At 47.4% G+C, this 27,863-nt stretch overlaps 1 protein-coding gene across 1 annotated transcript in view; it reads left to right on the plus strand.

Annotated features, from left to right (window-relative positions):
• The first annotated feature begins 383 nt into the window (after positions 1-383).
• The window catches only part of ST3GAL5 (ST3 beta-galactoside alpha-2,3-sialyltransferase 5), a 35,295-nt gene continuing 7,815 nt past the window's right edge, over positions 384-27,863 (plus strand). The window contains exons 1-4 of the mRNA XM_072951525.1: positions 384-536; positions 17,349-17,472; positions 18,077-18,188; positions 26,993-27,336. Coding sequence (XP_072807626.1) covers positions 446-536; positions 17,349-17,472; positions 18,077-18,188; positions 26,993-27,336 — 671 coding nt within the window. The 5' untranslated portion in view covers positions 384-445. The remainder of the gene's footprint in view (positions 537-17,348; positions 17,473-18,076; positions 18,189-26,992; positions 27,337-27,863) is intronic.

Genomic DNA, 27,863 nt, shown 5'->3' on the forward strand with positions numbered 1-27,863 from the left:
CTGTGCTGGTCTCGAGGCCTCTGGGAACACCGAAACAGCGTCGCCTGGGGGGGTTCTTCCTTGAGAATAAAGCACGTGACTACGTAAAGCCCGTTCATTCAGCGGCTCCGCATCGACGAGTCCTCTGCGCAGTAAAAAGCCTACAGAGAGCCTAAATACATCTTTTGTTCCTTCCACCATCCAACCGCACGCAGAGCTCCCGGGGGCAGTGGGTGCCCGGGACCCCGGCCCGGCCGTCCGGCTGAGGGCGCCCGGCTCCCCTAACCCCGCGGGGTGGAGGCTGCGCGTCCAGGGAGCGGGGCCGCAGCGGGAGCCCTCGCGCGCTCCGATTGGTCTCTCGTGTCCCCGTGACGCCAGGCCCCGCCCACGCCCCTCCTCCGCATCCGCGCCGGGGAGCGGACGGTCCCGGACTGAATGGGCGCGAGCGCGGCGCCCCCTCCCTAGTATGCGGACGAAGGCGGCGGGCGGCGCCGAGCGGCGGCCCCTGCAGCCGCGACCCGAGGCGGCGGCGGCGGCGGCGGCACCTGCCGGCCGAGGTACGTGGCGCAGCCCCCTCCTTGGCTAAGCCGGGCCCGCGGGCCGGGGGCGGCGGCGGCGGCGATCCGTCCCTGCCCCCGCGTGGCTGGGCCCGGCGGCTCCGCCCCAGCCCCCGCGGGCCGCGGCCAGGGCTCGGCTCCCCAAGATGCGCCTCGCGGGGTCGCCGGCGGAGAGCGGTGGCCTCGCGCCGAGTGGACTGGCGGGGGACGCCGCGGCCCGGGCAAGTGTAGACACGGTGGAGGCGGAGGCGGAGGGGTGAACGGCCGGCATGTGGGGTCCAGCCGCAGCGGCCCTTTCCCCTCAGCCTGCCGCAGCGGCTTGGGTTTTAATTCATTGCTGGAAGCTTCCGAGCCAGGAGAGCCGACTTAATTCATTTCCCTGGGACAGGATTGGGGACTTTTTGCGGGGTGGCTAGCAGATCCCGAAACTGCCTTTGCGCCCATCGGGAAGGCGTGATGTGCGGTGTCTGCAGATAGAAATTCGCCCTTGACCTTCCCTGCCCGCTCTCTGCGGCCAGCCCTGCGGAAGAGACAAGTTTTGGTGACTTTTAGTTTCTCCTGAATTGTAAGCAGTGCCTTGACGTGGGCAGGCATTCATTTGCGCCTTTGGGATGTAAATAAGGCAAGGTTTTCGGAGAGCTGCCTCGGGGAGCAAGTGAATAGGAAGAGGCGGGTGACTTTGGCTGACACTGATTCCCCTGTGGGGCTCTGTCTCCTGGTCTGCACAGGGAGGCTTGACCTACTGATGGCCGAGGACCCTTTTAGGCCCCTGGTTCAGTGGCTCTAACTGCAGAATGCGTTTACCAGTGAAGAGGGTCCTGCAGAATCACTAGCTGACTTGAAAGACAAATTTTACGTCCTCGTGTCTTAATTCATGTATGTGGCCTTTGCTTAAGTAGGTATCGGTCCTTTAAAGGGGAAAATGGTTTTACCTGCTGGGCTGTATCTGGCACCCTTGTGTTGCCTGCCCATTGGGCCAAGCTCTGTGCTGAGTGCTGGGATTACAAAGAGGAAGCAGACGTATCTCCTGCCCTCTGGTGTTAAACCGAGCCCTCCTCTGGGCTGATGACCAGTAATCCTCTTCCACAGAAGGATGAGTCCTGAAACTTGAAGAGGAATCCACGGCTGCTGAGTGAAGGGGCGCAGACTGAAAAACGGCCAGGATAGATTGGGGTTTCACTTGTATAATCTTGAATGCTAGACAGTTTAGAAGAATAGCTTACATTTCTAGTCGTGGAGCCAAGGATCACCTAAAGTCCAGCCTGTGCTTGGACGAGGAGAGACTAATGTGAACTAGGAGAGTCCAGGCATCAGAATGTCAGGGACTTTTTTGCATGTCTGTCCATTGTTCAAGTGCTGCTGGTCCTGTAAGATGAAATGAACCTTGCTTTGTTCCTCCAGGCAAGAAAAGAAATGGGTGGGAAGACAGGAAGGTGTTTATGGAAGAGCGAGGGAGAGGACTGAAACACCCAAATTCTAAAAATGAGCTTTTATGACTGCCTTATTTGGAAATGCTTATAATTTTGGCACAAACTGCTAAATTGTCCCATACAATAAAAATAGATTAGTATTGGTTTTAAAACTATATTCAAGGTGGAATAAGAACAAGCCCTTTGTTCTTTGATGTGCCTCCTCTGGTCCTTCCCTGCCTTCTCCAACAAGACTGTTTGGCAGGAATCTCTTGGAAGGTGGACGGGCAATAAAAAAGGTTCCAGGTCCTCTGTGGGCGTCCATCCAGGTGCTGGGGACAGGCGGGAGTGTTCGGAAGAACAGTTAAGGCTCACTTTCCACACCTTTCTGGCTCCCAAGGAGCAATTTAATCGATTTAATCGGAGCTGACCGTGGAGACGTATTGAGATCACTCCCAGAGGGCAATCTCTGTTTTTGGTCTAGCTGGGAAGCCTTGGCAGAATTAAAGCAACTGGGTTTATGCGCACATTAATGATGGTACGAACTCCCTAACAGCTGAGGAAGGAGAAGCAAGGGCCGGATGGATATGCGTGGTGTAGGTTAGTGGAGGCATCCGAAAGTGGGTGAATCACTGGCCTGGTGTGGGAGGAAGCCATGAATGTGGCGGTGACACATGGGCTCTCCGGAGAGAGACCAGCTTAAGCACACGGGCAGAGACGGAGTGAGGAAGATGTATCAGGGAGCAGGAAAAAACGAGGTTAGGGTGGGTACGAGGACGCTGCCAGGCTTGTCCTGCCTGGAGAGCTGTCTCTTTTTCTTTTTTCCCTAAGTACAGCATACATGCTAGAAAAGCAGGCACACCGTAAGTGTGCTGTTCAGCACATTTTCCACACTCAGCATACCATGCCCTCAGATCAAGAAGCAGAAGGCTCCCTTCTTGTCCCTACCTCCTCAAAGATAACCCCCGCTGGCTTCCTAAGTGGTGTCCTGCACTGTCCATCTTCTTTCCTTATGAATTGAGTTTCTGAGCTTCACGCCTGCCCTTGTAAGGTGCTCACTCTCGTTGCTGATTTGGCCAGTTGCGTGGATTATATACCGTATATTTGTGTGTGCCCTGTTGATGGCCATTTGATGACTGTTTTTGCATCTGTCTTTGATGTCCATGCGTACGCATTTCTGATGGGGGTCTATGGAAGGGAGTGGTTCCTGGGTCACGGAATCCAGCGTGTGTACTCAGCTTTGGGAACCACAGGCAGAGCTATTTCATTCCAGTTTTGGAATAACTGCATTGGTAGTTCTTCGCTACCAGCTGATGATTGTGACATTGACTCTCAGTGGAGGAGACTGAGGCAGGAGTTGTACCAGGAGCCGCGGTCAGTCTGTGCTTGGCTGTGCCCTGTGTGTTCTCAGCATGTGAAGTCATCCCCTGATCCCAGGGACAGGCTGAGCTGTGGGGAGCCCTTTGGTTTCATGAGCCATTGTGGTGAGGGGATGGTGTCTCTGGCCAAACTGCTGCAAACACTCCTGGGACCTCTCCTCGCTTAGGTTTCCTAACGTCGCACTTTCTCTACTTTGTTTTTGCTTATGTGGCTTGCCTTCCCTGTACCTGTGGATTTCTACATAAGAATTCTGGTGTGTCCTAGAAGAAGGACCTATTTCTTGTTTGGTCTTTCGAGACCATACAAGACATGTTTGCGGAAAAATATCCAGCATTAATTTATTGGATGGTTCACCAGCTCTTAAACAGCCATGAATTCTTCCCCCTTTCAAGTTTTTAATATCTGGAATGAATGGTTCAGTATCATGGGATATGATTTGATTAACTTAAAGAGAGAAACATTGATACAAATAGCAAATTTGAAAAAAGGTCTTCTTTGATGGAATAGTAGGTCTGTGTTTTGAACATGAAGGCTGTCTTTGAGGCTGGGGCTCATTGTTATATTTAAAGACTTCTATGTATTGGGTTCAGAGCAGGAGCGGTTTTCCTGTTATGCAGAGTTCCTTCTTCCACAGCCTTCTTCTCTCCTCAGCTTCTCCTTTTTCTTTCTCTTCTGCCTCGTTCTTCACCTCCTTTCTGCTTTTCACAAACCTCTTGTTCTCATTTCTAATCTAGATCCCAGCAGCAAGAGAGGAGGAGAGAGTTGCGGTACTTTTACAAGGCCACTGACACCCTCTTCTCTTTGCTTGTCATTTTCTGCAATCAAGTCCTTAGTCCCCCAGGATTTTGGTTCAGGCTTCTTGCTTATTCTTCTTCTGGGCCGTCTCTGTCCAGTGGAAATATAAGCCAAGCCATATATATAATTTAAATTTTTCTAGTAGCTACATTTTAAAGGTTAAAAGGAAACAGATGGATCAGTGTTTCAGTTTCCCAGGAAGATTAAAAACTTCTGAACTCCGATGTGCCTAATAATACAACTTCAAACTGTATAAAGTAAAAAGTGACAGAATGACAAAAAAAAGTTGACAAATCTGCCAGCATAGTGAGAGATTTTAGCATACCTCTTTCAGTAACTGACAAAACAAGCTAACTAAAAACCAATAAGGGATTGATCCAACAAACAGCACAGTTAACACATTTGATCAAACTGATTAAATAGAAAATATAGTTCCAGCAAGTGAAGATTATACTTTTACAAAAATTGAGCATACACCAGGTCATAAGTAAGTCCTAACATGTTTAAAATAATCAGTGCCATATAACCCAAGTTCTCTGAACATAATGAAGTTAAATCATGTATCAATTAAAAAATATAATTAAAAAAACATATTTGAAAATTTGAATTAGAAAAATTTAGATTTGCTTACAAAAAAGACAAATTTATTTACAGAACAAAAACAGACTCATAGAAAACAAACTTATGGTTACTCAGTGGGGATGGGGGTGGGAAGGGGTAAATTGGGAGTTTGAGATTTACAGATACTGACTAATATATATATATAAGATAACCAACAAGTTTATACTATGTAGCACAGAGAACTATATTCAGTATCTTGTAACTTAGGGTGAAGAAGAATATGAAAATGAATGTATATATGTTCATCTATGACTGGAGCATTGGGCTGTCACCAGAAATTGACACAGCATTGGAAACTGACTATACTTCAATTAAAAATATTTGAAAAAGGAAATATTTAGATTTGAATGATTAAGAACTAGTAACAATGAAATATATATCAAAACTTGTAGAATGAATTGTACACTTAAAGCTTGTGGGATGTAACTAAATCATTATTTAGAGGGAAATGTGTGGTCTTAATTACTCCTATTAACAAGAAAATAGGCAAAAATTAAATGAGCTAATTGGCTAAATCAAGAACATAGCAATTAAAATAGATCCAAGGAATCAGAAGGAAGTTTTTTTTTAAAAAAAGGTAAATTAAATTTAATAACATACTTTAGTTAATCCACTATGTGCAATATATTATGAAATCAATATAAAAATTGTTAGCAAGCTATTGTACATTTTGTGGTCATACTGTCTCCAAAGCCTGGTGTGCATCTTACACTTGTGTTAGAGCACGTCTCAGTTTGGTCTGGCCATGTTTGAATCACTCAGCAGCCGCACGTGGCTGGTGGCATCCTAGCCTATAAACGCTGAGGAGATCTATTTGGATAAAGGGGACAATTCAGAGTTAGCGGGTGGGATTTAGTTATTTGCCAAGTGAATTGAGGGTCATGGGAACCTAACAGTGTTTTGTGGTTGGCAGAGAGAGTAGACTCTTGGTGAAACTCTTATACTACCCCACTGCCCAAACAAACCCACATGCTCCAAAACAGAGACAGGACAAAACTGAGGATAAATACTGTGCAGACTCACTTTATCCTTACCTGCTTTAGACACTTCTATCTATCAGTTCATGAAGTTTTCACAAAAGCCATATGAGTGTGAGACCATTATTATCCCCGTTTTACAAATGAGAATATTGAGGCTCAGAGAAGTTAAGAAACTCAGAAACTGTGGTACAGAGACAGTGGGGGTTCAGACTCAGGCCGTCTGGCCTGGAGGTGATGGATGAGGCAAACGCATCCCTGTCTTTGCGGGATACAGTGCATTCCCACGCCACCCCTCAGAAGGGCTCCTATTGAATTCCTGGTTGGATTATCTGAAGTAGCTGACATGGCTGTGTTCCCTGGTCCATGTTCCTGCGCTCCCAGGCACACCATCATGACTCGCTGGGTCTCCATGGCAACCTCCTCACTGGTCCTGCCTCACAGAAGGACTTCCCCATCTCCAGTCTTGCCTCAAGAAAAGTCTCTCCAAAATCCAATTCCAGTTTAAATCCACCCCTCCCCCACTGTTGCTTCTTTTCTCTTAGGATAATATTCCAGCCCACCATGGCGTGGCCTGCTTCCTTTCCCCGCCTCTTGTTCATTGTTCCCTGCGGTCCGTTGTTCCCTGCTGGTAGGGACCTTCAGACACTCCCCTCAATGCCTGCTGTCCCTGCTCAGGCGCTATCTGCCTCTCCACCACCCCCGCCCCATCCCTACCCATTCCTTCCTGGGGTCGGGAGCCTTTTCTAAGCCCCCTCCCAAACACCCACATACACAGATGTACCCCAAATGTATCTCCTAACACTGACCTCAGGTCCCATGTAGAATAAGTTAAAAAGAAAAACGAGGAAAATAATTGCATTGGTGATAGAGCTACTTGTCTGATTTTTAAAATGAGAAGAGAGCTTTCTGCAGAAGAGGCTGTCTGTATTGCTTCTTGCTCCATCCCCCGGCACCTACTCCATGCTTGATTAAAACCCAGTTACAGGAGTGATGGTACGCCTGTTTGGGAGCCTGCCCAGGGGCTGGCTCTCACATTCTTGGAGCAGAGAGTAAAACAGATGTGTGTGATCGGGATGTAAAAGAAATTGGGTGTTTCCACCATGGCCCTTACAGACTGAAGTACCTGCTGTCGGTTTTAAGAATTCAAATGTGCTTAACTTGTTCTGAGCTTGAAGTGACCCAAACACAACTTTCCTTTGTCTCCTGTGATTGCCGGTTCTCCTTCAGTCTCTCAGCTGCCAGGGCCTGTCTACTTCCAGATTGTTCCCTGTCACTGTCCCCCTCAGTTCCTTCTCTAGGGTCATGAACACTTTCTGATTTGGGGTTTTGTATGACTAGTTTTGTTCTTCTGTTCCTAGAGGACAAATAGGATTATGGAATACAGTCAGCCCTCCATATCAGCCAACTGCAGATCAAAAGTATTCCAAAAGGAGCATTTCCTGAAAGTGCCAAAAACCAAAACTTGAATTTGCCGCAAGGCAGCAACTATGGACGTAGCATTTACATTGTAGCAGGTGTTATAAGTAACCAAGAGACGATTTAAAGTATACAGAAGGTTGTGCATAGGTTATACGCAAATACTACACCATTTAATAAGGGATTTGAACATATGTGGATTTTGGTATCCAAGGAGGGTCCTGGAACCAGTCCTCTCTGGGTACCAAGGGACCACGGTACCAGATTATTGCCTAAGCTGCCCAGCAAATCCTTCACCTTTCCTTCCTCATCCACCAGCCAGCTGCTCCCCGAGGAATATTTCTAAGATCTTGTTTGGTGATGGCACTTCATGATCCCACTTCTTAAGAACCCGTACCCTCACCCTTTCTTTTGGGGGTGGGGTCTTGGTTACTTGTAGAGTTTTCACACACTTTCCCATCATCTCATACCTGGTGTTTCCCGTTATCCTCCGGTTTGGGGGAAGGTCCCTTTGCTAGAGCTTGTTTATGTCGGGTCCCAGAGTTGCTTTCATGTTAATGTTAGTTCTACTGACTTTCACTTTCTATTAAGTTCTATTTCTTCAGCCCAATTCCTCGTATGTCCTTTAGCTAAGGGGGAAATCTTCCATGAAAGAGCTGGCTTCTAGATTTCGCTTTATTTGTGGCGCTCGTGGGGGTGCCGCAGACGTGTTCTGCTGTAGCGCGTGCTACGTGTGTAACCTGTCACGTGAGGGCCCACCACCGGAGAGCTGCAACGGAAGGAGTTTTGTTAGAGCTTGGAGGAGCCCACGGAGGGCAGGCAGTTGCACAGGCAGCTTCCTCAGTTAACCCCAGTGCCCTGTCATTTCTCTGGCCTCCTCCTCTTTGACAGATGCCCCTACCTCAGCCGTTAAATCATCTCAGAGGATGGTGGGATGGTGGCAGCTGATGGCGCCTTCTTGCAGGCTTTGCTTTGCTTCTTTTTTTGAAATTTTCCCCCATTAGCAGCTTGAATTTGTTATGCAGGCCAGGTCTCCACTGGCTGGTGCTAAAAGAACAGCCCCTGGCAGCCCAGTCACCAAGTTTTGTGGCACCTTCTTCTTCCACAGCTATTGTCAGCTTCCCTCCTTCTTGCTGTCCCTGCTGCCCCATCAGCCCTGGCTGTGGTGGTCACAGCAGCCCCCTGACCACGCCCTCCCACGGCCTCCCCACTGGTGTGAGCTCTTCACCTTCCTGCTTACAAACCACTTGGTGGGGAGGGTATAGCTCAAGTGACAGAGCACGTGCTTAGTGTGCACAAGGTCCTGGGTTCAATCTCCAGTGCTTCCTCTAAAAAAAGATAAATAAACCTAATTACCTCCCCACTCAAAAAGAGAACCACTGAAGGTTGCCTGATGCCACCTCCTCTCGGTCCAGTTTGGAGGGCCTGGTTCCTTCTTTGTCACATCTTCTGCCACTTTCCGCCATGTTCCCTGTCACCTGGCCTCAGCAGTCCTCTCTGAGCATCTTGGCATGCCCTTCCTTCCACCCAGAATGCCTGCTCTCTCTTCTTTCTGTCTCTGAGCTCTTGCCCATCCTTCAAGGACCCATTTACACATCACCTCCTCAGGGAGGCCTCCCTGATTTCATCTGGTGGAGCTGGTGGTCCCTTGCCCAGGGCACCCCAGGTATCCTACGGCTCCTCTGTTATTTGGCTTGTTGAGTATTTAGGTATTTTTGCTTTCCCTGGCTGGATTTTTCATTTCAAGAGAAAGGCTGTCTTATGTTTTTTGATAGTCGCAGTGCCTGGTATGTACTTATTAAATGTTTGTTTAAAGGATTATTAGGTGAACAAAGCAAATTACACAACAGCACAGACCAGCCTTCCTTGACTGGGGCTCTTCAAGAGAATTAAGCCCTAATGCTCAAAGGCCACCATTGTATGTTACGAATGAACTTCTCTCCTCTGCTTCCAGAGTGATTCTAATTATAGACCATCATTGGGAGAATTGAGAAAATAGTGTCTCAAATCCTCTTCCATAGGGCTTAATCTCCAGTGGAACCCAACCTGAAGAAGGCTGGTATAGATACTATGATCCCAATCCTGATAAAATATACACGTGCAAAGAGGAAAGGCAGACGGAACACAGACCAGAACGTTAGCAGTGGCTGTCACTGTGTGGTAGTGTAACAACCAGCGTGTGACTTCAACATGTTCTGTCTGAAGTTATGTGATAACAGAATTTTTTAAAAACGTATTTCTTGAATAAGCCAAATCGAAGTTCCTAAACCTGGCTGTGCCTTGTATAAGGCAATGGAGAGCTGGAGTTTTGTTTTTAAGTATAGCTCCCTGCACCGTGCTGCAACGGACCAGAAGTCACCCAGCTGAGCCCATCGGCATTGCCCCAGGAAACCTGGGCCTCTGTGTGGGGGACTAGCTGTCAGCCCTCTGAGCCTGGGTGTCACCGCTGGACACCTTGTAAATTGAAGGGCTGAGCTTCCAGCAGACGTGGCTCACCGTAAGGGAGGCTACTGTAGTCGTGAGGTCTCACCGATGCTCTGCAAAGGAAATCTAGAGTCTTGTTTTTTCCTTAATGACTAAGAGTGGACATTCCCTGGGGTTATTTGAATTAAGTCTGTTAGAGGCGACTCAGTGCTAGTTGCTGCTCACCTGCTTCAACCAGCCCTCGCTTTTTCTGGAAGTTTGACCTTGCTTGACCTCACACAGAACTTAATCCTTATCCTGAGTGCTGAAACGAGTTGGATGAGGAACAGGATAATTACTTAGTCTCTAAGTATCTCCCATCAAGTTTAATTACCAAGGGAAAGTAGTAACTTGACAGTAGATAAACTTGCCTTACACAACTTTAACCATCACCCGGCACTGGGACAAAGCACCAGCAGGTGCCTCCTGGGAAAATGCATCGAGAAAGGCCAGCACCACTTCTGTGATATTCCTGCCCCAAACGTAGGACTTGGATCTGACCATGTAGAAACAGACAAATCTCAACGGAGGGTCATTCTACAAAACAGCTGGCCTGTTCTGTTCAAAAAATGCCGAGGTCATGAAGGACACAGGAACTGTTTCAGATTAAAGGATGCTGAAGAGACAGGACAGCTGAATGCCACATGTGATCCTGGACATGTGATCCTGTTTTTGTGCTAAGCCCATTATCAGGACTGCTAAAGAAATTTGTCTGAGGTCTTTAGATTAGATAATAGTATTAAAGCAACTATAATTTCCTGATTTTTATCATCATGCTGTGGTTGTGTCTGACAATGGCCTTGTTTTTAGGAGATACTAAAATACTTAGGGGTAAATGGCATTGTGTCTTCAGTTTACTTTCAAATGGTTAAAAAAGCAGTATGCGCATCGTACAATGGAGCGACCATGCCAGTGGGATGGGTGGGTAACAGGTGGGTAGGTTCTTTGTGCTCCTCTTGCAGTCTCTCTACGTTTGAGATCATGTCAAAAAATAAAGCTTAAAAACCCGAAAGCCTCCAGGTCATGGTGCTGCGGCCAGTCTAGCACTGGAAGCCAAGGCTCGACGTAGCTCCCTTTCCGTGGTCAGTACTGAAGTCATTTCTGGCAGTGCTGAGCTCTCTTCAGAATTGATTTTGCAGAAATCAATTGATTTTGCAGAAATCAATTGATTGATTTCCCAGAGTGTGGCTTCACCTGACCGGGTGGTTCTTCCATTTGGTGTTGCTGTCACTGCTGCTCCTGTCCCAGAAGGCATCACTCCTGCTGGGCGTCCTGGGGTATCTGATCAACCAGCTCCAAGCTACCCATTTGCCTGGTTCAGACTAAACCGACAGCTGCCCTGCAAGAGAGGCTCCCCAGGCAGCGTGCAACTTAATTATCACCCAACCTGTTTCTTACATGTTAGCAAACAGCCTCAGAAACATGAAACAGCCAACAGCCAAACAGTTAAGTATTATTATGTCTCTTTCCTCTTCTCTTAAAAAACAAAACAGATCCCAGTTGCTCTTTTATTTTCCCATGGTGGTGGGGGGACAGTTGTTTGAGTTTGTTTATCTCCCTTCCTTACCATGCAGACATACACAGTGATTCTTGTTGGAAAAGGGATTCCCGTCCCTGTTTTGCACGTGCCAGAGGTGCTCCAGACACGTCACAAACGCCCAGTGATGTCTGGACTCCTGGAAGGGTCCAGTCTTCACGTCTGCCTCTCGTTAGGACCTTGCTGGGTTTGGTTTAGCTTTTCTGTGGGGCTCTGGGTGCAGGCTGCTGATCAGTGCATTCATTTATTCATTGGATCATTCATTCCGTAAGTATTTAAGTGTCTCTTTCCTGCTAGGCACTGTTTGAGTTTCCGAGGTTACAGCAGTGAACAAAGTCGACAGTCCCTCCTCTCGGAATTTTGTATTTTAGTGGGGAGAGCAGACAGTAGACAAATTTGTGTCAGTACTAATGAGCGTCTGTGGTAAAATAAAGCAAGAAAGTAAGTAACGGGGCCCGGGGTGGGAGTGCTGTGTGACAGAGGGTGGTCAAGGAAGGCGACTTGTGAACAGAGACCAAAGGATAAGGGTAAGGATGGTGCGGAGGAACTGGAGGCGGGTGCAAAGGGCGGGGAGGGGACTCGGGACTTGACCCTGCACGAGTCACTGCCCTCTTAATAACTTCTTCATTCCGGTAAAACCTTGGAGAAATACCATCTCTAGAAATACCATCTCTAGTTGCCAGGCGTGTTCTCGTTTTGGAGAATGTTTATGAATTCCAAGGGCTCAGGTTAATTGCCTTTAACACTTTTAAACATATAAAAAGCAGGCAATTGAATGATAATACTGATGTATTCTCCGCGTTAGAGGAATACCGGTTGATTAGACGTAATTTAAAAAGCACACCTCAGAATCACTGAAGTGCGTGCGTGTTGGTAAGTGGTCAAAATTAGCAGAGTGTAGACTATGTATTTAAAGAGCAACGCTTTTATTTATCCAGGAAGGCACGTCCTCATAACTCTGTGCAGTTTGTAGGAGGATCTGAAAATCTTTAGGCTAAAATCCGTTGTTAATTACAACGGTGAGAAGCTGGCTGGAGAGCGGGGTTTCTCAAAGGGCCGCACCCACAGAACTCAGGGGAACTTGTTCAAAATCACATTTGGTGTCCTCACCTGTTCCTACCAGGTGGGACATTCAGGGGACGAGGTCTGGGAGTCTGCAGCAGTAAGTGGTTCTTGTGCGTGGTCAGGTTGGAGAACCGCAGGCTGAGATGGGGGTGGAAGTGTTGCTCGTTCAAACTAAACAAATAACAGAAGATACGGGGAGATAGCCGACATGGTCTCAACAGCACGTTTGTTGTGGTTTTGACATCGTATGTGAAATTTCACATTCCTAAAATAGAAATGAGACACTGCCTACCCAGTGAAAACAGGAAGGTACCCTGTAGTGGAGGTCTGCACCCTTTGCTGATGGGAGTGGCATGAGATGTTCAAAGTGATTTGCTCGAGTTGTGTGGATCCAGGAGCAAAAGCTGTCCTTCCCCTGCCTCCCCGCCATGTGCACCTGTGAACCCTGCAGAGGGGTGTGTGAATGCAGCCTGTGCCTGCCTGTTGGTTCCTGTCCCATTGTACAGGTGAGAATGCAGCCACGTATCTTGGTGAATCAAGATTTCTCGAGATTATGCAACCCAAACCTAGAAAAAGATTAGAAACCGAAGCTCAGGGATCATCCATCCATTTTAACCCACAGTCTTTGATTTTCAGTTTTTGCATTGTTTAATTATCCGAAATCCTTTCAAAATACAGCAGTCTTGGGACTTTAATACATACAGTGACTTTATCCCAATGGGTAAAGTCGGGGGCAGTTTTGTCCCCCAGTGGATGGTTGGCAAGGTCTGGAGATATTTTTGGTTGTCACAACTGGGAGAGAGGGGGAGGACCAGAGATGCTCATAGCATACGGTGGCTAGAGGCCAGGGATGCTCTGAAACACTCAATGCACGGGACAGCCTCCTGCCAAAAGAGTGACCCAGCCCCAAGTGTCAGTCATGTGGAGGTGGCGAGAGAAACCTTGCAAAAGATCGACTGAATGCCTCTTATCCGTGTTATATGTTAGGATTCTCAATGGATATTCATGTTAAAAAAAAAAAAAGTTCCACTGCTAAAGCTGATTTGAAATTAGCTACCGCGATTGTGTGAGGATGGCGGGCTGCGTGGGTGGACAGGCAGCACATGTCGCAGGAACCCCATGAGCCCCACCCAGGTACCACCCTGGCAGGTGCCTCCTGAGGATTCTCAGCTAAGCCATGCTCCTCCGCCCACCACTTCCCCTCCCTGTTGCTGGGCCCCAGCCCTGCGGCTTCTGTAACAGTGCCCCTGGGTGGTCTTTGGTGAGAAGGCCTGGGGGTCACCTCTGACCACGTGGTGGCCGCGTCTGTGCTGGGTGTCAGACGCCACGCTTCTGAGCAGCCTCCTTTCTTCTGCAGCCCTCCCCACATCGTTGTAGTTACTTTCTGATGTCATTTCCATGGACCTTGGGCTTCTAGAAAGCAGGGACTCAGCCTGTCACTCTGCATCCCCACAGAGCATGTGGGAGGAGTCAGTGACATTAACTTTCAGAAACCTTTCTTGTGTGTACAGTGGGGGTACCCAAGTTACTTTTTTAGGTTAAAACTCTTCAAAATGCATTTTGTTTAGGAACTACTGTGCTCTGTTCTTAAATAATTGAACTTCAGAGTGTTAGGGAACCGTTCTAGGCTTGGAATTGTCACGTCAGAGTCACAGATTTCACTTAAGATTTCCTTTTCTGATTTCCAGCAGTATCTCCCGTCCTACCGCCTCTTCTCCCCCAGCTCTTGAAGGCTGTGTCTTTTGTTCTTCTCCTTGGAGATCGTATCTCTTTAGAGCAGACATAAACTGTCCCTTTATCCACATAGCCCCAGGCCCTTAGCTCGGCTGCAGCTGGCCCTCACTGTTGCTTCTTAAAGTTTCCCTTTCTCCTCCTTCCTTACCAGCAGACCCTAATTCTGTGTGGGGAAGCAGGCTGCCCTGCGTGTGCAAAGTTCCTGGCTCACTTTGCAGCCATAGGTACTCATGGGATGTGGTCCTGGCCAGAGAGAGAGAATTGGAAGTCTGTCAGGGATTGCCAGGAAAGCTTTTCCTCTCCTGATGTGGAAGCCTCACCTTCCTTTCCATCTCATCCTTCTTCTTCTTACTTGGAGTTTGGAGCAGTGGCTGGCCGTGTGCTAAGCTGGGGAGCAGAAGCTGGTGGGAGCCAGAGACACCAATGGCTCTGCAGAGCCGCTGCGCCATCCCTGATCGGCTTGTCCCTAGACTTCCTGTACTGTGAGAATAAAAACACCCCCACTTCGCTGAAAGCCTTGGTTGGTCCCCAGGTTTCTGTTACGTGTGGCCAAGCACACCCCTGGCTGATACTACAGCTCAGATCCCTCCCCAGGGCTCCAAGCCTGGGATTTATCAGCCCGATGGCCCACAGGCATTTGGAACTCAGCAAGGCCACACATCCTTCTTGTGGCTGCAAAGGGCTCCAGCATCCTCCCTGACACTTGACTTCTCTTCCTTCCTGCCTGCCTGCTTGCCACCCTCGACCTGTCTCAAACCCTGGGGGTTCTTGCAGCCAAAGCCCTCCCTGCCCACCTGGCCAGCATGCCGGCAGCCGGGGCACAGGATCTGCTGCTGGGTGCCGAGACAAAGTACCCCCAGCCCCGTCTCAGGCTCGCCACCACTTCCACAGCCCTGCTGCTTCCCCAGGGACTCTCCTCCAAGCCTCATGACCCCCCAGATCAAATCCTCGGGGACTTCTGATCGTCCATGATCTTCTGCCATCACCCGTACGTTGACCCCGCTGACCTGATGGCCTGTCTTAGTTCAGGTTTCCTAGAAGCAGAGCCGAAAACAGGAGTTCAAGGGCTCAGCTGCCGGGAGGTAGGGAGTGAGAGAGGAGGGGGCAGAGAAGGAGCAGAGCCCTGGTCTCAGGGGCTCCCCAGGGAGCCCTGCGTCATGAGCCGCTCTCCCAGGGTGATCCCACCCAGAGGCCAGAGGGCCAGCCTTTGGTCCCCGCCTCCCCCTGCCTTCCAGTCTTCCCCCCGGACGTCCCCAGTCACAGCTCAGCAGGATGCCAGCTGGCACAAGAGAGGGTCCGGGAAATGCAGTTTGCAGACTTGCAGCCTGAGTGGCAGAGCAGACGAGAAAGAGGGTGGAGTAGAGCCGAGGGGCCCCAGGACCATCCATCAGGCCGGCTGGCGGCAGGGGTGAGAGCCCGGCTCTAATGTTCCCCGCCTGCTGTGCTCTCAGGAGGTCCGCTCAGGTGTGAAGTGAGTGTCATTCTGCTCATAAAAGCACAGGCCTCGTAGAAGCTTCCGTTTCATAGCTGCCCTGGTTCCAGGCAGCCCGCTGGGACCTGCCACTTGGCTGACTGTGCATCCTAGTAACCACAAAGTTGTGGTGTTTGAAAACCTTCCAGGGTCTCGGTTCTCACTTCCCATTTGAGAATTCAGTAGATTCTTCAGCAAAGGTTTACTAGCGAGGCCCTGGGCACTATTTTTTGAGACGATGAAAATGGAATGATGCACATCTATAAAAGTTCTCACACTCTGGTGCTCTGTCCGTGGTTAGGCTTGGAATTGAGAGAGAGAGCAAAAAAAAAAAAAATCAAACACTTGAATGTCAGTTTGATGAAAGATATTTTTCAAAGAAAATGGCATGACCCTAATGGGGGAAATGAAGTGAATAGCGACATATAACTTCCTCCTGGCTGCAAGTTGAAGTATAATAAAGACATTGTTTCCTAAATCAATATATAACTGTATCATAATGCAATAGGTGCCTACATTAGTTGAGATTTAATTAACAGTTGCTTAAACGAGGTGGAAGTTTATTTCTCCGTCTTGCAAGAGTTCAGAGGCAGACCGTCAGGGATGGCATGGAGGCTCTGTCCTTGAGGTGGTCCAGGGACCCAAGCCCTTTGTCCCATTGCTCCTCCATCCCTTGGGTGATGTGCTGTGTGGTCCAGAGTGGCTCATCATGTGTCAGTATTTCAGCCAATAGGAAAGAGGGGATAAAGGATAAAGGGGAGTATGCCGAGGAATGCACCCTGAAAGTTGTACACTTTTGCTCGTAGCCCATGGGCTAGAACTTAGTCACAAAGCTGTGCCTAGCTCCAAAGCCATGTGCCCAGATAAAAATTCGGAGTTCTTTTCAATTGAGAGAAAGGGGGAAATTGATGTGGGACGAGATGTATCGATTTCTACTACGATAGCCCTTGGAATATTATTTAGAAATTGGAAATTTGAGAATTAAACTAATTTAAAAGAATAAATGAGCAAGCATACCCAAGAACATATATATTTTTAAAATTTCTTTTAAAATTGCCATATTTTCTTTTTCTTTTTTCTTAGTGTAATTCTCTTTTTCTGTTTAAAAAAATTTTTTTGTAATTTTAATTTATTTATTTTTTAATGTATTTACTGGGGAACTGAACCCAGGACCTCACACATGCTAAGCACATACTTTACCACTGAGCTCTACCCCCATCCCCACCTCTTCTGTTTTTAATGTAACAGCTTTAACCTTTTTTATTGTAGAAAATTTCAAATAGTATTGAGAATTGTAAAAATGAGCCCCGTGTACTGATTGCCCAGATTCGACAGTAGTTTAAAGCTCACCTTGTCTCAGCTGTTTCTCTCACACACTTTTTTTTTTGAAGCAGTTTTCATTTCTCCTGTTTCATCTGTAAGTAGTTCCGTATGTATCTCTAAAAGATAAAGACTCTTAAAAAACATCTGACTTTTAATTCGGGGATAATTGTAGAGTGTAGGAACACAGATTACTCACTTCCCCCAATGGCAGCATCTTGCAGAACCACCGTAGAATCTCACAACCGGGATATTGACAGGATACAGTCAAGATACAGTTTCTTTCCATCACCACAGGGACCCCTCATGTTGCCCTTCCACAGCCACACCCACTGCTCCCTCCCCAACCCCTGATGACGATGATCTGTTCTCCACTTGTGTACCTTTGTCATTTCAAGAACGTTGTATAAGTGGAATCATATAGTGTGTAACCTGTTAGTATTGGCTCAGCTTCACTGCCTCGGGATTCATCGAGGGGCTGCGTGTATCAGTTGGCCGTTCCTTTTTATCGCTGAGTAGTATTCCACGGTACCGCTGTACCACACTGAGGCTCTCTAAAAAACGTAATCTGCCAAACTCACTTCCTTCTTTCCCTCCTCCTGCCCTCTCCTCTTGTCCCAGCAATGCCCAGTGAGTACAACTGTGTGAAGCTGAGAAGCGACTGCTCGAGGCCCTCCCTGCAATGGTACACCCGAGGTCAGAACAAGATGAGAAGACCTAGCTTGTTGCTGAAGGACATCCTCAAGTAAGCACCAGCTCTCAGGCCACAAGACACCCCTGGTTTGGGTCTGGGAGGAACTGGGAGAAAAGTTCAGCGAGAGCCCTGAGGATGGCACTCACCCTTCGTCCCTCTCGGTCAAGGATCTCTTTAGAGGCACATCCGAGGAGAGGCTCAGAGCATCCCCGTCCCAGATTCCGGCGTGGCTCCAGCCAGGGAGCCGCCCAGACTCTGCACCTCGTGCACAGCCCTTCCAGCCGCGGTCTAATAAAAGAGGGCTTTCCCTTTCTCTGTTTTTAGTGAACCTACAAATATGGTCAATTAAAGTCCCCTGCAGGCGTTTGAATAACACTGAATACTAAAAAGGGTGACAGGTGTTTCAGCCTGGTCCCCTTTACAGCTTACTAAGTGCGAGAACTGTTCAAAGGCGGGACTTGTCAGTTTCACTTGGTAACAAAGACAGTCATAAATGACTAATTTATCTTGTCATGAAAATAAGAAATGGTGCCATAAAAGGTCAACTTAGACGGTACTTCTATGCTGAGTAGGTTCGGTTTTCACTTATTTCACGTGATCTTTCTTGATTATCACTTGGATGCATCATTATAGCAAATCTTTTTTTTTTTTTCAGGTGTACTTTGCTTGTGTTTGGAGTGTGGATCCTTTATATCCTCAAGTTAAATTATACTACTGAAGAATGTGACATGAAAAAAATGCATTATGTGGACCCCGACCGCATAAAGGTTAGATATTCCATCAGTGTGGGTTAAATTAGAATATTCCCAAGTGTATACCTAAAAGTTAACATGGTATCTAAAGTGTTGTAAATAAATGTTCATGAACATTGTAAACAGAAAGGAAAACACTTAACACTTAATGCTTCGAAACACATGCCTCACTGTTCTCCCCCATTTACTGAAGTTGTGGGTTCCATTTGACCCTGTCGGACACCTTTCATGGGGTTACTATACTGTGATGCTGTCGGTGTACATGTTCTTAAAACAAATCAGGAAGAAATTCTTTTAGTATCATTTGTCATTTCTGTGTTTTATGTTTCGTTTTAGTGATTTCACGTTGTAGTTCAAGATTTTTCCTTCAATGTGTATTTACTTTTAAATCAGTTGACATATTAAATGCTCATTTCACTGATTATCTGATAACGTTCAGCCCTGGACAGAAGACAAAATGATTTTAAATAAAGTAGCATGGAAGTAATGATGACCAATACATATAGGTGCTTCACATCAGTTATCTCATTTAATTATCATCAAGACTGGGAGGCAGCCCAGTGTTCTCCGCATCTTGCAGATGACCACCTGAGAGTGAAGCTGCTTACCCAAGTCCACATCTAGTTTAGTTAAATCATTTAGTTAATGTAGCTTAGTATATACTATGTAGCTTTTCTGAAAATGCTTAGCAATATAAACTCATTCAACCCTTGTAACAGTCTTGAGGATATAGGCACTCTTGTAACCCCCATCTCATAGCTGAGGAAAGGGCGGGGCAGGGAGATTAAAAACTGTCTGGGGTCTCAGATAGTAAGTGGTGGAGTCAGGGCTTAGACCCAGCAGTGTGGCTTCAGAGTCCAGGCTCCTGAGGCCTCTGCTCTCTGCCTGGGTAGGGAGCGTCCGCAGAGAGGCCAGGAGTTACAGGCAGCATGATGCAGAGAGGAGAGAGCTTAAACTTCTGACCCAGATTCACATCTTGGGCAGGTTACTTAATTGTTCCGAGTCCCAGGTTTCTCAGCTGTGAAACGGAAACACCAGTGTGATGGAGTGTTCATTAAATTCGAGTAAGCAGATACACACAAAGCTCCTTTGCTAGTCCCTGATTGTTATTCGCATGTCCTTAATCTGTATATGCTTTGAAGTGCCTCCAATTTTTTGTAGCACAGGCAGGTATAAACACGAAATGAAAAAGAGCATAGTTAATAAATGCACAGCTTGGCCTGTGCAGAAGCCGGTGTCTCAGAGGTCTTGCGATCACAGAGCCTTCCTTTCTCGCTATGTCTGTCCTCCGATGGTCGCCGACCCAGTGCGTTTCATCAGCATTAGCACCTCTGCTCTGCTGGAGCAGGATGTGTCCTGTGTCCTCTGCTCAGCCTTCCCCTCTCTTCCCAAATGGCTGGCCTTGCAGACATCCCCAAATCCATTTCCATTCCAAGGCCCTCCACAGCTTGCTTGGATCAAGTTTTTCAGACATCCTGTCTCTGTTTTTTTTATCTCCTGGGAAAGGCCTGAAATGATGGCACATGACACGATTACTGGTATCTGTGAACTCGTCCCTGTGTCCCTTTGCCACAATTCTCCACATGCTCTGAGCATCCTCTGTGTCCTGTCTATTTCATTCATCATGCAGCTGACCATCTGACCAGTAGTAAAAATAATTGCTCTCCAGTCTGGGTTAATTGAAGAGAAATGTGAGCTGTCTGTGCGAGAGCACGCTATGTCACAAGTATGGGGTGGAGAAGATGCAGTTGAGCAACACCGTAGGGGAAACCGACTTAGTGGCTCTCGTGCTTGGCCGGCGCCGTCTGCATCGACGTGTGCCGAGGCTGCTACAGCTGTTTCTTTTTAGCTACGTGAACAGACCAGGGATGGTCTGCTCATCCCTGCAATGTTCAGGCAAGTGCTCTGGTCACTATGGCTCTTTAAGATTCCCCAAAGGAATCCTAGTGACTTGTGAGAATGAGCAGAGAAGAGACTCAAGACCATGTCCCTAAGGAACCTTTGAAGGGACGGGAATATTTATATCGAGATGACCAGGTACAGGACCCGTGGCAGCTGCTGGGGAAGGGTCAGCCTGTCCAGGTGACCCCACTGGCAGAGCTGCAGATCCAGGGGTGGCAGCCAAGCTGAAAGGAGAAGGATTTGATGGTCCACGTCCTCCAAAGATGGAAGAGATGAGCTGCCTTGGTGGCGAAGCTCTGGAGGTCTTTGAGCAAAGCCAGGATAACTATTTTGGGTCCTGCAGTGGAACTCAGGCATTGCACAGTTGGTGGCCCCAGGTCCTTCTGATCGCTCCCAGCCCTGGGGTTTCCGTGCTTCTCTGCAGCTGTGCTAGCACCTGGCTAGAAAGCATAACCTGCTCTGAATGCAGGCACATGGCTCCCCAGCCCCCAACTCAGTGGTGTTCAAACTGAACCTCAGTGGTGTTTGAAAGCCCTCTGAAACCTGCCAGATTCCATCTGGTATTATGATAATTTGTGTAAGCTTTTCATTGTCCATCTAAATTGTAAGTTATTTGAGAACAGAGGCTGTGTAAAAATCCATAGTTGCTGGAATTCTGGAAAAGGAATCGTGATCGAATGGTCGCCCTTTGGAATCCTCTGTCCTCACTTTTGCCGCAGTTCAGTGTCTCCTCACCTGCCTTTCTGCGTCCTCTGTGGCTGTCGCAGTATTTCCATAAAGATAAACTAGTAACCCTAACTGCCTCTCCCCCAACAAAAAAATTTTTTTAACATTTTTTATTGAGTTATAGTCAATTTACAATGTTGTGTCAAATTCCAGTGTAGAGCACAATTTTTCAGTTACACACGAACATACACATATTCATTGTCACATTTTTTTCTCCGTGGGCCACCACAAAATCCTGTATATATTTCCCTGTGCTATACAGTATAATCTTGTTTATCTATTCTGCATTATGCCTGTCAGTATTGATAAATTTTGAACTCCCAGTCTATCCCTTCCTACCCACCTCCCCCTTGGCAACCACAAGTTTGTAGTCTGTGTCTATGAGTCTGTTTCTGTTTTGCATTTATGTTCTTTTTTTAAAAAAAAAACATTTTTTTAAAGATTTTTAAAAAAGATATTGTGTGTAAATATACATATATATAATGGAATACAACTCAGCCATAAAAAAGTGAAATAATGCTATTTGCAGCAACATGGATGGACCTAGAGATTATCCTCCTAAGTAAAGTAAGTTAGACAGAGAAAGACAGATATCATATGATATCACTTATGTGTGTAATCTTTAAAAAATGATAAAAATGAACTTATGTATTTCAGAACAGAAACAGACTCACAGACATAGAAAACAAACTTATGGGTACCAGAGGGGAAAGTGGGGAGTGGGGGTGTAATAAATTAGGAGTTTGAGATTAGCATGTACAAACTACTATATATAAAATAAACAACAAGCTTCCACTGTATAGCACAGGGAAATATATTCAATATCTTATAATAACCTGTAATGGAGAATAATATGAAGAGGAATATATACACGCATAACTGAATCACTATGCAGTACACCAGAAATGAACACAACATTGTAAATCAACTAATCTTCGATTTTCAAAAAAAAAAAGAAAGTCCCCTGTAATTGGGTGGAAAGAAGGAGGAATGGGGGCAGGTGTGCGAGTCAAACATGTCTATGCAAGTCCCAGTTCGGAAATTAATAAAGTAGAAAGTGGAAGCCTGCTCTGACCGTGGTGGACTTAGAGTTGTCTTATTCTGTTACTTGAGACATTTTTTTTTTTAATGTAGCTTTTTAGCACTGTTGACTGTCAAAATGCCCTACTTTTCACAAAGCAATTTTTCACAAAGTACTTCTGCAAAAAAGGACGTGTCTCAGCAGGCTTTGCAAAGTAGAGGAATAACAGAAGTTAGACACTGCTGAGGATTTGGGGTGGGGGATAGCAGGATGTGAGGCTGAAAATGAGACTGGACCACAGCATGAAAGGCCAACTTGAATGCCGCCCTGAGCAGCCCCTAAGTTTGATATCTGGTCCCGTGTCCCAAAACAAGAAGAGAAACCCTCTCTCAAGTCCCAAGAGTAAAGGCTATGGCTGGGGAGGCCAACAGGTGTGGTCCTGGGGCTCTGAATGGCCAGGAGATGGTGTTCAGCGTGAGCTCTCCACAAAGAAAACTCGGTCTCCAGGCTGTTGATGGAGGCCAGTTCTTACTACTAAGAGCATTTGGATGAATCTGAATTACTGTGGCTGGATATTAGCAGAAGAGGGTCTCAAAACCATGAGGACGGGGCCCTGTTAGCTTTGCTGACAACGTTTAGCAGCTTGCAAGCTCAGCAAGCCTGCTGGACTCCGAGCGTCTGGTTGCATTCTGCCCGCATGAGTGCAGCAGAAGTGTGGCCGTGATGGTTGTGGGTTTCGTATTTTCTATTTAAAGATGTCCCTTAACGTGCCATTTGTGAACAGAGCCTAGCAGTGGTCTCTGTAAGGATGCTTAGATGCTTTGAGTGTGGTGCGGATGTGAAACTGCACGTAAAAGATGTTTGAGGCGAAACGGGGCACAGTCATGTTAATTTAGGTTCCAGCCGTGGGGTTGCAGCGATTTGAACTTGGCCCTCTCTCCTCCCGGGAACTGACAACCACGTATCACCCTGAGGACGGCATTCTGGGCTGCGTAGTTCATCATGGCCAAGTTTACGCCTCCCCTCTGACTGTATACACCTACATGCACGTCTGTAAAGTAAGCAGAGGAGCCCGGGGCTCGGTGATTAAATCAGTGCCGGCATTCGCACTTCCAAACCAATTCCTTTCTCTCCTCGAGGCTACCCTGGATTTTCCCCAGATCATCCTTGGATGTCACGGAGGTGAGAAACCTGAAGCCTTGACCTCGGGTTAATGCTTTAACCATGTTTACACGACCAATGAAGGGACCTTAAACGGGGTCTAGATCCAGGTCGTCTGATTTTTTTTTCTTCCTAACAGCGCACTGTGATAAAATACCACATACCATAAGATTTACTCCTTTTAAGCATAATGTTGGAAGAGTATTGGTCGATTTATACAGTTATACCACCATCACCACAGCGCCACCCTGGGCATTTCATCACACAAGTTCATTTCCACTCACCCCTTCTGTGGGCAGCCCCTACCCTCAAGTACCAGCCTCAGGAAACCACTGACTGGTTGAGATTTTACTATGCTCGTCTTTCTGTGACTTAGTTATTCAGATTTTTTCTGCTTTTAACCAGGTCAGAGTTATAGACAGCTAACTTCCATGGGCTTAAACATGGCTGTAGCCAGTGCAGAGGTTAGTAACGTGGAAATGAAAGTTTCATAATGTGACTCACGCCCTCAGTTCACGTGATCTGTGGCTGAGGTTGCTCCTCCCCAGGTCTGGTCAGTCCAGACCCAAAAGTCTCCTTCAGCCTGAGGGCTGCGCCCTGCCCTGGATAAATAAATAAAAGAGAACGTTGCCTTTTACTCAGAATGATGCCACTCATCTGTATTTCTGAGAAGGATTGTCCTAAAAATTATAGAGTAGAGATGGAGATTTTACTGAGGGAAATGCAGTTTTTTAACATCCCTCAGTGAATTCTCACGTTGTGGTTTTTCATGGCAAGTCGGCATGTCATTGACAACTGGAACTGTCAGATGTCTGCTCATTCTCGACTGTAGGCAGCCAGCGAGCTCAGCCTGGAGGACTTTCAAAAACTGGACCCCTCGTCTCCAGGCCTCATTTTGAGAGAAGAAGGGGTTCCTGTATCTTTGATGAGAGAGCCACCGGCCCTCTGCTTCCCGGTGGTCCCCACCCTGGGTGGACGCCATCTAGACCTCGCCGCATCCTCCTCGCCAGCCCAAGCTGGCTCCTGGCCCTGGCACTGTCGGTAGCAGAGAAGAGGAAGGTCTCAATGATTCCTGTCTTGATCACAGCTCCGCAAGGCGAGCTCTCCTCCCAGCATTTTTCTTCTGAGCTTTGAAGCCTGGAAGGGGAAGGAGAGAAGTGGAGGCACTTCTGGGTGGAAGAAATGATCCTGAGGGCTTTCTCAGGGTGTGTGACATCTTTAAACCAGTTGAGACAACAGAAGACGAGGAATTGCTGCAGCTTTAGACCTTTCCAGGGGCATTTAGAACATTGTCACTTGGGATTGACTGACTGCACCTGCTGTGAAGGAGGGACAGGAAGCGGGGGTCACAGTCAGAAGCTGCCTTGCTCATGGTCTGGAGAGTTACATGCGAAGCCTGAGCTGGGTCCCTTTGCCAGAATGGAAATGGAATGAAATTTTGCTCCTCGCAAGTGAGACTTCTAAGGAGGAACTTTGGCAGCCCGGGAGAGTCGGGCGCGGGTTTCGGCTCCATCACTCACCTCTTTCTGGTCCTGAGTCAGTCCCTAATCTCCTGTCCCGGGTGATTTGTAAAACCAGATGCTTGGGATGTCATCCTACAGTGAAGAATTAGACCCTTTGTTCTCTAAAAACTCTTACTTATAACCCTCAGGCCCGGGGTCTAGAGACAAGGGTGTCTGGTACACGTGGCCCCACTGCGTGCCCTGCCCCGCGTCCACACAACCAGGCTTACGTGCCCATGGGTGTGGGGGGTCAGCGGCTTGGAGGCCCCGTCAGGGCGAGCTCTCCATTCAGGGGCTGCTCTAGGTCATCACTAGTTCCTGGCTTGGCTTTCCCGCCGATTCCGCACGGAGACGCCGATTCAAACGCTTATTCTCGGTAGTGATGCTTGTCAGCTGCTCTGTGTGTGCGGAGGCTGGGGTGGTAGGAGTTTGGGAGGCAATCAGACCAGGTGAGCCTGCCAGCTCAGCCCTCTTCCTGGGTGTGCCACGTTGAGCCCACAAAGTGAAGGCACTCAGGACTGTCTCGCAGGGTGTCATAGGTGTCATGCCGGTGACCTGAGACAGTGACAGTGCACTCCCGTTTTCAGACGGCCAGGCCAAGACTGCTGGATGGGGCGATGGGAACACAAAGCACAGTGATGAGGGAGAACTTCCTCCCAGGGGGTCCTGAGGCATCGTGTGTCCAGACTGAGCCGGGGGGAAGACTGGAGCGAGCGGGCGTCTGGTCCACGCTCCTCTGTGTCTTGCTGCGTTCCGCTGGGCTAGTGTACTTGGCCTTCAACGGTCATTTCTTGTTGATGCAAAACAGTAACGTGCAGGGGAAATTGTATACAAACCCAGGGCAACTTCCTTGTTGACATGGCATTGTTCCAGATCACGCTTAATTTCCATCCCAGACCGTGTGAATCTCATTACCCCAACTGGTACATAAGCCCTTTCTCATCCTACTAGACATGAACCCGAAATAGGAAGTCTTTGTTTTTTAATTGCGGGGAAAAGACACATAAAATTTGCCATCTGAATTGTTTTAAACGTGTAGTTCAGCCCTGGTAAGCATATTCACATTGTTGTGAAACAGATTTCTGGAATGTTTTCATGTTGCAAAACTGAAATTTGACCCGTTAAACAGCAGCTCCTCACTTCCTCTCTCCCTAGCCCCCGGTGACCACAATTCCACTTTCTGTTTCTATGAATTTGACTACTCTAGCTACCGTCTATCAACGGAGGTCATACAGTGTTTGTCTTTTTGTGACTGACTGACTTCACTACGTATAATATCCCCAAGGTTCATCCACGTTGTTGCATTTGTCAGGATTTTATGAAACATGAAATCTGAAACATCTTGAAGTATGTTTCTTAACCCCAAGTTTATTTCAGCAAGTTTCGGTGGGATGGGAGGTAGGAGGTGGGGGTCCTTCCTGCTTTACTTGTGCGGTGAAATAAATTTTCTTGTTGAGTTTCTCTCTTTGTCATGTGATTCTCCCAGGTTTTTCCTTCAAGTTTTTATCATAACAGCTTTTTTGGTATATGTATATTTTTACTGAAGTATAGTCAATTTACAATGCTGTGTCAGTTTCCAGTGTACAGCACAGTGCTTCAGTCATACATGAACATACATAGATTCGTTTCATATTCTTTTTCACCATAAGTTACTACAAGATACTGAATATAGTTCCCTGTGCTGTACAGCATGAACTTGTTGTTTATCCTATGTATGTGTGTATGTATATATATAATCCTTACCCATAATTTATCCCCTCCCACTCCCCTCCCCGACTGGTAACCACAAGTTTGTTCTCTATATCTGAGAGTCCGTTTCTGTTTTGCAAATAAGTTCGTTTGTCTTTTTTTAAGATTCCACATATAAGTGTTATTGCACGGTGGTATTTTTCTTTCTCTTTCTGGCTTATTTCACTTAGAATGACAATCTCCAGGTCCATCCATGTTGCTGCAAATGGCATTGTTTTATTATTTTTTATGGCTGAGTAGTATTCCATTGTATAAATATATCACAACTTCTTTATCCAGTCATCTGTCGATGGACATTTAGGTTGTTTCCATATCTAGACTATTGTAAATAGTGCTGCTATGAACATTGGGGTGCATGTATCTTTTTGAATTAAGGCTCCCTCTAGATAAATGCCCAGGAGTGGGATTGCTGGATCATAGAGTAAGTCTGTTTTTAGTCTTTCGAGGAATCTCCATACTGTTTCCCATAACAGCTGCACCAAACTACATTCCCGCCAGCAGCGTAAATTAGCTCTTAAAAGCAGATGTTTCAGGAGGAGGGAAATAGCTCAGTGGTAGAGCACATGCTTAGCATGCACGAGGTCCTGGGTTCAGTCCCCGGTACCTCCACTGAAAAAAAGAAAAGCAGATATTTTGTGTTAAAAGACAGTCGTCAGTAAGGAAGCTGCATCAGACATCGCAGGACAGGGTGTCGTCTGTACGAGTGTGTTTCAGTGCCTGCGACCCTTTTAAGCTCAGATGTGTATGATTCGTTCCAGAGAGCCCAGAAGTACGCCCAGCAGGTGCTGCAGAGGGAATGCAGGCCCCACTTTGCCAAGAGGTCAATGGCACAGCTCTTCGGGCCCAGGTACAGCACGGACTTACCGCCCTTCGTGAGGAAGGGCCCCAAAGGGACCGAGGCCGAGTACAAGTATGACCCTCCTTTCGGATTCCGCAAGTTCTCCAGTAAAGTCCAGACCCTCTTGGAAATCTTGCCTGAGCACGACTTCCCTGAACACTTGAAAGCCAAGAGCTGCAGGCGCTGCGTGGTGATCGGCAGCGGCGGGATCCTGCACGGCCTGGAGCTGGGCCATGCCCTCAACCAGTTCGACGTCGTGATAAGGTGCGTTGGTGTCAAACCAGCCTTTGTCCTCTAAGAGTTGAGTTCACGGCTGTGGGTCAGGGCCGCCCCAGGAACAGGGAGGGACCCACGTAACGCTCCGCGTCCCTGCCTTCAGGGGACTGACTGTTGAAATTGAAACAAAAACGTGAAGTGACTGGATGCCCTGAACGGTGCAGTACTGACCTGAATTTGGTACAGACCTTTTCAGAGGAGGTGAGGGGTGGAAGGATGGGTAGATGCAGGTAAACCAGGAAAGGAAGAAGGCGGTGCTGTGAGGGCCCAGCGGAGGACGCAGTGAGGGGAGAGTGAGTCAGTGGGGTGGGTACCCGGCTTCCGGAAGCAGGGCGTGGTGGCTGGGTGAGCCTTGGAAGGCAGCACAGCCTGGGACTGGGAAGCACACAGAGGGCTTTGAACGCCACATAACGAGCACTAGGCAATCATCCTTGGTTCTTTTTGGTTTAGCTGGCTAAAAATTATTTTTCTGATTATAAAAGTTAAAATGTGTTCATTCTTGAAGATTAAAAAAA

Source organism: Vicugna pacos, chromosome 28 (genome assembly GCF_048564905.1).
Source record: "Vicugna pacos chromosome 28, VicPac4, whole genome shotgun sequence".
In the NCBI taxonomy this organism is placed as follows: Eukaryota; Metazoa; Chordata; class Mammalia; order Artiodactyla; family Camelidae; genus Vicugna; species Vicugna pacos.